At 51.9% G+C, this 9470-nt stretch overlaps 1 protein-coding gene and 1 non-coding gene across 7 annotated transcripts; both read right to left on the bottom strand.

The window, feature by feature from the left end:
* Nucleotides 1-1031: 1031 nt before the first annotated feature.
* MAGED2 (MAGE family member D2) lies at nucleotides 1032-9470 on the bottom strand. 6 transcript variants are annotated; one of them, XM_008959216.4, is made up of 13 exons: nucleotides 9245-9470; nucleotides 7671-7744; nucleotides 6834-7325; nucleotides 5918-6226; nucleotides 5734-5797; nucleotides 5394-5473; nucleotides 4796-4890; nucleotides 4024-4103; nucleotides 3888-3930; nucleotides 3498-3560; nucleotides 2273-2387; nucleotides 1357-1799; nucleotides 1032-1166 (listed from the first exon to the last, which is right to left on the bottom strand). In XM_008959216.4, exons 2-12 carry the CDS (start codon nucleotides 7713-7715, stop codon nucleotides 1365-1367), a joined length of 1821 nt encoding a protein of 606 aa, XP_008957464.1. In that variant the 5' UTR covers nucleotides 7716-7744; nucleotides 9245-9470; the 3' UTR covers nucleotides 1032-1166; nucleotides 1357-1364. The 6 variants fall into 6 exon arrangements, with proteins under 6 accessions (XP_008957464.1, XP_008957465.1, XP_034805450.1 ...); XM_008959217.4 differs by lacking the exon at nucleotides 9245-9470 and adding an exon at nucleotides 8614-9078; XM_034949559.3 differs by lacking the exon at nucleotides 9245-9470 and adding an exon at nucleotides 8833-8952.
* Nucleotides 2551-2678, bottom strand: LOC112438603 (small nucleolar RNA SNORA11). Its single transcript, XR_003027007.1, has one exon. It is a non-coding gene; the product is annotated as a small nucleolar RNA SNORA11 (small nucleolar RNA).

The following is a 9470-nucleotide window of genomic DNA, read 5'->3' as shown; positions in this document are numbered from 1 at the left end:
GCCAGACATATAGCAGGCACTCCTAATGAGGACTTCACTGAGACTTCTGCACTGTCAGATGCACATCACTCACACAGATATCCATCCACAGACTCCTGCACTGTCCCCAAATCTATCACACACTCTCCTCATCCCTCCTCCCCAAGCCTGCCTGGGTCCCATGGTCCATTTCTTCCACCACTCTGTGTACAACTACTACATGTCAGGTACCATGGACACAGTGGTGAAGGTACAGACTCATCCAGTCACTGCCCTGGTCCTGTGTTCTTATTCCAGATCCAAACAGCAGAACCCAAACCTTGGAATAAACCAACACTCATCTTCATGGTTCCTATACCAAGATTACTGAGCACCTTGCTATGTTCCCCCAAAAATCATGGGCTCCATCCTCTACTGGGGCCTCCCTACTGCTCAACATCCTCTCACAGTCCCCCTCTCTGAGTCCTATCCAAGTAGTCCCTTCTCCCAGGCCTTCCCACAACCCAACTCCTCTCACCTCCTCCAGGACTGGGCTGCAAAAGTCAACATTCAACTTCTCCCTCTCCGTTGACTCCTCCCTACTCAAGTCTCTCTCTCCTTCCCCAAGAAAATGCTCCCTTGTTCCTGTATCTCCATTTAGCTCTGTACCCCTCTCTCTCCTCATTCAAATTTCTCAAAAAGGGATTCTATATTTGATGTCCAGTCTCCTCTACTTACACTTTCTGCTCTAGACTTGCCGACCTCAAGCCTCTCCTTCAAAGTGTGTCCTCTGTAACTACAATCTCTTGAACTCCACTCCACTAAAATCCCACCACCCTGAAGGCTAGACGTGATGCCCAATCTATCCCAGAAAGGTGTGTTAATCTCGCTCCTGGGAATCCAACAATTAGACGTGAGGCCCAATCTATCCCAGAAAGGTGTGTTAATCTCGCTCCTGGGAATCCAACAATATCACCTCAAACTAAACACAGACTGAGGTGGAAACTTTCCCAACTCACTGATTTTTAAATGTGATACCAAAATGTGACAGCCCGCCAAAAAAAGCAATAAACTCAGAAATGGCAAATAGATTTAATGCAGAGTGTCAACTTCAATTGATTGATAGTGGCTGCCTAGAGTGCTGTGTTGAGTAGGTTTCTGAGGATGCACCCTGGCTTGAAGAGAAAGACTGGCAGGATTAACAATATCTGAAAACACAAGTAAGAGAAAATAAAAGGGTCAATTGACATCCAGCAAACAGAAAGGAATAAAATGCCAAAAGCAGTGTCTTGGCACACTCTCCACATCATTCTCCAACTTGGGCCTTCCTAGAATCATCCAGCTCCTCATCCCAGCCCCATAAGCCCCAGATGTCCCCACTGAAACCAAGGCAGATACCTAAAATCTCACTTGTAGGAGAAACCACAGGCACCAGAGCTGCCACTGGTGCTGGCACCAGCTCCACCAAGGCCAGCGAAGAGCCCAAATGTGAGAGTGGCGGTCAGGCTGGCACCAGCACTGAAGCCACCACTGGTGCTGGCACTGGCACTGGCACTGTTATTGGTACTGGTACTGGCACCAGTGCTGGCACTGCCACTCTCTTGGGCTTTGGCTTTAGCTTCTGCTCCCGCCTGGATCCGGGCTTTGGCCCAGGGTCCGATATCAGCTTCGTCCCAGTTGCAGGGCCCGGCAGCATTCTCCGAGCCGAGCCCAATGCCCATTCGAGCTCTAATCTCGGCCCTAGCCTTGGCTTCAGCTGCAGCCTCAGCTGCAGCCTTCAAATCCGCTTCCATCGCCTCTCGGTACTGAGCTGCCCATTCCTTGGGATCCTTCTTTTGTACCTGAAACAAAAATAACCATCAGAAGGAGCATAGAGGGATTAAGCCATAGTAATAATACAGTATTACTATGTAAATAACCATCAGAAGGAGCATAAGAGGATTAAGCATCTACTCTTTATGCTAGGCACTATGCTACATGCTTAGTATAAAAAGATAATAGTAATAATACAGTATTACCAGTAATTATGCACCTAATATTCCATCCCTGCTCTGACACTTCCTAGCCCCATGACTTTGGACATGTCACCTACCAACCTTTCTGGGCCTCGGTTTTCTCATCTGTAACAGGGCAATGACATATCAGGTTGTAAGGCTTAAATGATTCAGATAAAGTGCCTGTTACGGTGTTTTGACAATTAACAGAAGCACCAAAACATTCAGATTTGAACTGCAGGCTGCTCTGCACACAGCCTGCCCCAGCCAGGGGCACCCCATGCTCTTGACTTGCCAAGCTCAAGGAGCTCTCCAATTACCTTGCAGGCAAACTTGAGGACTTTCATCTTGCTGGTCTCATAGTAAGAGCGCAGGCCCCAGAAGAACTCATATTCAGGGGGATTGCTATTGGGGACTCTGGCATAGTCCAGGTACCTTGGAAAGAGAGGTTCAAAGCCTTTATTTCTAAGACCATTCATGGCCTACCCATGCATAGACTGGACAGGCTCCAGATAGCAACATTATCCACTAATTACTACAGTCTTTCTTCCAATATTGAGCCCTGTCCCACTGGTCTTGCCCAGAAGCCACATAGAGGTGTTGGGGGACATTTGTTCATAGGGAAGCCACAAGTTTGACGCCCTCATCACAATGACCCCAGATTCCTGTTGGGTGTGTTGTAAACAGAGGAGCCATTCTTTGGGCCCCCTGCTCTGAGCACACCCCACTGCAAGTGTCTTGGCCTCAGCCTGGCCAAGCCCAGAAAGGTCCACCACAGAAAATGACCAGAAAGACTACAGAGGAAGAACAGCCAATAGCAGCATGCTTCACACATGCTGAATTCCTGACCCTTTGTGTGTGTTTCTGTGTGCACATGCGTGTGGCTGTGTGAGTGTTTGCATGTCCTCCAAGGACCAAGGATAGGTGAGCCTTGGCCAGAAATTCAAGAGGACTGGGCTCCAGGCCCATACCAGCTGTGGGCCATGCTCAGATCTCCCTTCTCGGAGCCCCAGGTCCCTCAACTGTAAAACGGGGATGGAATGACAGCTGCAGGGTAGTTATGAAAATGAAATGAGATGTACAAGTCAACTCCCCAGCATGGTACCTGGTTGCCTGAAGCTACCATTCTATGTCATTTCTTTACGGAAATTAATTTCTATGAAGCTCTAGTTAGCAGAATAAAAAGAACTAAGGCTTTGGAGCCAAGTTCTAAACATAACTCTTCTACTTGCTACCTGTGTAACCCTGACCAAATGACTTCACCTCTCTAAACCTCAGTTTCTGCATACGTACAATGATGGTAATGATAATCTCTCCCTTGCAGAACTGGTCTCAAGACAAATGTTGAGGTATATGTAACAGATCAGGAAACATGTGCTGCTCCTGTTTCCCATCACTGCCCAAGGAATAATCCCACCTGCATACATGCAAATATGCAAATACGTACACACATAGACACATGCATCCATGCACCACGGCTTTATCACTCAGTTCTGAAATAGGCCAAATGCATGGAACACATGAACACCAGACAGAGATACTTACTTCTGCTTCACAAACTCATCAGTGATGAGCTTCTTCACGTCCCCAAAGAGTGAATGATGTATCCTGAGAGAAGAAAAAGAAAAATAAATAAACAAATAAATTCACTCAAGGCTATGGCACTTCCCAGATGTGGGCAGAGGCATTTCCAAGATGGAAAAGAGGTTTCCAGCACAAGAGGGAAGCTCCATAGAAGCCCAAGAGACACTGAGAGAGGGAGCAGAGAGTTCAGGACCATTCGCCCATCATCCACCCAGGTCAGAACCCTGGGCCCTCTACCCAGTCCAGCACCCCACCCGCTCCACCAGACCACCAGACTGATGCAATCCTAGGACCGTCCTCTCTTGCCAAAGGACAACACGGACAGCAAGCGCTGAGAGAGCCCAATCATACCCAGGGCGCAGCCCCAACTTGCGCAGCACCTCCCAGATGACAGCTGCGAGGGGAGGCAAGAGGAGACAGGGACAGAAATTGAACACATGGAATCTAGACCACAGCCACCCATTCAGCTGCAAGCCCAGCCACTCACCCTCACTGGACCGATTTCCATTCATGAAGATGATGCTAAGAAGCACCATGAGCAGACCCAGCTTGGGTGAGTCCTTAGTCCTAGAGAAATAACAGGACAGAGAGGTTTATGTTCAGCAGCCATCTGCAACAGACACGCCAGCCAACTCACTAGGCTAGCCTCTCCCAGATTCCTCAGATACAGAATTCTACCCAGTCTCTGCTTCCAGCTCTATGCCACCCTTGGCAAGGCACTTAGACTTGCAAGCCTCAGTCTACTCTTCAGTAAAATAGAAAAATCATATTTTCCCTTCCCTGGGTTTCCAAGAAGATGGAAGAATGGCTGCCAACCTGGTACAACACAAGCACTCAGTCAATGTGAGTCCCTTCTTTCTGTCCCAGAACCTTCAGCCCCACTGACACTCCTGCGCTTCATGCATACTGATCCAGCCACACCAGGAAGCCCTCCTTGAGAACCACTCTGCCAAAGCCAGGCCAGGCACCCAGTAGGAAGAGGCAAGCAACGACAGGCCTGCTTTCCTGGGAAGCTTCTACAGAGACAGCAAACCTGACAGCAGGAATGTCCCACTCCAGGCTCCTACACCCTCCAGTCAATCATAATCAGGTGCCACTACTGTAAGCAGGGCTCCAACTATGCATAGGAACTGGGACGGGGCTTTTGAGACCCTGTCTTTCCTGACTCTCTAAGAGGATGGGGGAAGTAGGACAAAGAAGGGGTAGCAGCACATGGCCAAAGCAGAAGCCCCCCACACCTCAGCCCTTTCCCAGCTTACGTTCCCAGTATGCCTGCATCAGTGGGCTCTAAGGTGCTGAGAAGAATGTACAAGTGGTCATTCTTATCAATTTCCTTCAATTGAATCCCAAATACCTGTGGATGGGGAGAACAGCTTGTGAGATGACAAAATTCAGCTTCCGGGGCATGCTGCAGCTCCCTATGTACCTAGGAGTTTCGCATGTGTGAGAAATCAGTGAGATAATACGCACAAAGTACATAGCTAAGTGCCTGGCACCCGGTAAACACACTGCAAATGTACTATTGTCATCATCATCTTTGTGGTGAGTGGGACTCTAGGGAGACAGAGAATGGGGAATGAAAGGGAGAGGTGAAATCTCAAATACATGGCAGGAGCTGCCATGGACGGACAGAAGCCAGGACTAAGTTGGGTGTCTTGGGTCCTAGCTGCACTTTTACCATTGACTTGCTGTGTGACCCATCGCTAATCTACACCCCTCCCTAGGCCACTGTCTGCCCCTCAGCATAGCGATGGAGCTGGATTAGCAGGTCTCTTTGGTTCCCGAGAAGGGACTTGTACATTTTTGTTCAATTCAAGGCTTCCCCACTGTGCCCATCCCCCAGTGCTGCCCCTTCACCTTCTCCAAGGAATAGCCTGCTCGTTCAATGATTTCGGGGTACACATCAGTGTATTCTTTGATGATGTCCTTCAGCATGTCTGCAAGGGGAGAGTGTTGTGAGCACCTGACTGAAGAGATGCCAGGTGGCCCTGATGCCCAAGCTATAGACTCTTTGCCAACCACACCAAGGGTGGCATAACCCGGTTCTGTGCTTATCAACAGAGATGCTAGCACTGCCAAATTAGAACTTTGGGAGGACAGAGATATAAGCATAAGAGCAGGGGATATCCCCAGCACAATGGTGTAAGGGCAATGGAGGGCAGAGCTCAGGGCAGAGGGAGGATTGGTAGGACTTTACCCGAGCGCTTGATGGGAATCTTCGTCTGGTCTTTAGCCAAAAGGTACTTCACCAAATCATTTGCCTGGCAGAGTAGAAAAAGATGGAAAGACCAAAACAAGTTTGCAGAAAACTTGAGACGATGGCAAAGAAAAGGGCAGCCAAGGCAGTAGAAAAGGCGGAATAAAAATGACAGAGTTCTTACCCTCCCTTGCAAAAGGGCCACATCCCGAGGTGGTGGTGCTTCAGGCTCTTGGGATGACTGGAGCTTGGCAGCTCTACGGCGAGCCTTGCCCCTACGGGCTTTAGGTGATCTCAGGGAGAGCAAGGCTCTCCGGGCCCAAGCAGCCAACCGAGTCCTTGATGCCCTGCGGGCCCAAAAGGCTATGGGACCCCTTGAAGCCCTGCGGGCCATTGAGGCCATTAGGGCCTTTGAGACCCTTCGGCCACCTGTGGTTCCAGAAGCCTGACTCTGATCACTGCTGCCATCCTCTTCCCCATCCAGATGCTTCACCTGCATCAACAGAGAGGAAGCTCAACGTCACCAGATGAAGCAAGTGGTCCTTTTCCTCTCCCTATCTCTTCCAGGAAGCACCCACTAATCCCACCCCTGTAGTAACAGCCTGACTCAATAGATGTTGGCCATGCTGAACCCTGGATTTGTTTCTCACTGACTTCCGAGCAGGTGTTTCATCTGCCTAGCAGGCCAGGAGCAAACCAAGGGTGGGTGGAGGCTGAGTCTTCTTCTCTTTCTGTGCCCACTACTGGCTCTGCTTGAACCATCCTAGACAAGCCGCTTCACCTCTCTGGAACTCAGCTTCCTTCTCCATAAAATTGGGGCTATGAGAATTACTTTCAAGATTTAATGAGATAACCTGCATAAATGTGCTTAGCTCAAGGCCTAATACAGGGCAGCTACTATGTAAACATAAACTGCATTACATTCAGATTGCACCTCCCCATCAGTCTGCAAGCTCTCTGAAGACAGGAATTACATCACATTACTCTCAGTGCCCCTCACAGCCCTGATGAGCACAGGGATCTTTCTAAATGTTTGTAGAACAAATGAACCAACTGAGAGAGGAGTAGAAAACCAAGGGTGGTGACTGCAGAGGTCTTACCTTTCGGGCTTTCTTGGCTTTGACCTTGGGCCGAGTATCCTGATTCTCCTGAGACTGGGCAGCTGCACTCTCAGGCTCAGGTTCATCTGCTGGGGCCTGAGAGGGTGCAGCCTCAGTCTCCTGGGCCTTTGTATTGACCTTCGTATCAGCCACATGGCTGACCTTTTTGGTCTCAGTGGCAGGCATTGTCACAGCCTGCGGGTCAGCATTCTGTTTCTTGGTGTCAGCTGCTAGACTCTTGTTTTCAGCTGCCAGAACCTGGGTATCAGTCAGCTGAGTAGTAGATGAGGCCTGGGTGGCAGGTGCCTCCTGAGCCTCTGGGGTCTTTGAGACCTCTGTGGCCTTTGAGACCCCAGAGGCTTTTGAGACCTTCACATCCTCTGAGACCTCCAGTGCCTTTGAGGCCTTCGGTGTCTCTGGGACCTCCACATTCTGGGTCACTGTCAACAGGGTCTGCATCATCGAGCTACTGTCCTTTTCTGAAGCTTCAGCCTGCAAGAGGAAGCAGGGAAGTTCATAGACCTTCTCCCCACCCCCAACTAAGCAAATGGCTCCAAAATTCCAAGGCCACACTTCTCTGACCTGTACTGACTCCTACCTGCGGTGTGCTCTGACCACCTCAGCCCAACAAGGCCTCCCTTTCCTCTGAGCAAGAACTGATGGCAGAAGAGGGGCCCGCCCACCTTCTCTCCCTCCCTCCACTGGGCAGGGGGACACCCAGGCAGGAAAGTAGGTGGAGAAGGACAAGGATGGGAGGGGAAGAGCCAAGGGACTTGGGGGCAGCAACAAGGGCTGGAGAGGAAAAGCAGCTGGAGAAAGGACAGAAAGAGGCCTTACCTGGAAGCGAGTTAGACCTGCACCACTCTCGCTGGTGTCAGACATGTCTCAATTTGGCCTGGCAAGAGCTGAGCCTGAAGGGGAGAAGGCCTGGGTCAAGTTGAAGCCCACTGAACGTCCTCTCCCCTGTTGTGCCTGGAGGCTGATCCTCACCTTCCGTAGGTCCCCAATTCCAACCCCCTCCACCACCCCCAACGACTCCGTTCTCAGATACAGGAATTCAAAGCTTCTAAGTCTCAATTCTCTGCAGCCGCACCCTCCCCTTCTCCAGGAAGATGTGCCAGCGCGGCAGCTCTGAGGACCCCGCCCCTTTTCCCAGTGCACCCCCCACCCAGCCGCAGGTCGATAGAGCGCATGCGCGTCGGCTGCAGGGCCGCTCTCAGCCCCGCCCGCTTTCCCAGCACGAGCCCTTTCTTTGATGTCCACCGTGCACATGCGCATTCAGCAGCTGGCTCTTCTCAGTGCTGGCCCTTCTCAACACGCCCCTTTCTAGCGAAACATAGTGCGCATGCGCAATGGTCGTGGTCTCAGTCTGGCACTCTGCCCCGACACACGCCCCTCTCCAGGTCCGCAGTACCATTCGGTCCCGCCCCCTGCCCAACAAGCCTTCCTCCAAAATTGTCGCAGTGTCTGGTGGACCCGGCCCCTCCCCTACTCACGCCCTACAGAGTCCAGTGTCTCTTGGCCCCGCCCTTCTTCCTAACACGCCCCCCTCCAAACAGGCGCATCTTGGTTCCGCCCCTTCCCTATTACACCCCCTCCTCAAATAAATACTGAGCTAGTGATTCCATCTTGGGCCCGGCCAAACCGGGTCCAGTCCCCTCCCTTCCCAGCCGGATGGATCCGGTACGATCCGGTCCTTAAGGCAGGTTTTCTCCAGATCCCAGAGGGTGGGGCCGACCCCTAGCGGGGCTCTCATCCAAAAGCCGACCCGGCTGCTCACCTCGTCCTCCTACAATTCCCGAGTGCGTCCACTCACTCCAAGCCCCTCCGAAACTCGGAGACTGCCCTCCCCTCTCTAGGCCGGAAGTGGTCCCGCCCCTTTCCGCCTCCCTAGGGGGCCTCCGTCCCAGCCTGTCTGCCCCTCCCCCGCTCCCTGCTCCTCATTCCTTATGCCCCCCTCCGTATTCCCTTAGCCTGGCTCCCTACTCCCTATTCCTACCTCACATTTCCTATTTACTCCAGAATTCCTTCTTCCCATTTCTTACATCCTCCTCCGTGTTACGTTTGCACACCCTGCCCCTCAGTATTCCTTAATCCCTCTCTGCATCCCCGATTCTCTTCTCTGGATCTTCACTCCCCCTCAGGGTTCCCCTCCCTCCTTGTATTCCTCGTCCCCCTCCCAACATTCCTGGTTCCCCGTTTTTCTCCCCTCCTCCCTCCGCTAGTCTCTGCTCCCAGTCTGTACAGCCTACTACTTTCTCAGTCGTCCTCATTGCCTACACCCCACTCCAGGTCACCTCTGCTTCAGCTGCAGTGGTGCAGTAAGAATTGCTCATCTGCCTGGCTATGGGTTCGAGGGGTCTGGAACCACTGTCTGACCTCCATAAAACCCCAATATCAACGCCCCTCACCTTGTCCTCCAGCGAGTTCGGGATGCGTCTGCCTTCTCTAAGTCCCTCTCGAAGTCTCAGCCTCCTGGACTAGAGCTGCAGACAGCCCAACCCAGCCCAGCCCCTTTCCGCAGCCCCCTGCCACCCCCCCTCGCCTTCCTCGGGGGTGGGGCAATGGGGCCCCGCTCAGGGCTGTCTGACGCCAAAGCCCATGTTTATGCCACTGTACCAGGCTCAGTCTGAAGCT

The sequence above is a fragment of the Pan paniscus genome, chromosome X (assembly GCF_029289425.2).
Source record: "Pan paniscus chromosome X, NHGRI_mPanPan1-v2.0_pri, whole genome shotgun sequence".
NCBI lineage: Eukaryota > Metazoa > Chordata > Mammalia > Primates > Hominidae > Pan > Pan paniscus.
Note: the sequence above shows the minus strand (reverse complement) of the source record. Positions and strands in the feature narration are given on the sequence as shown.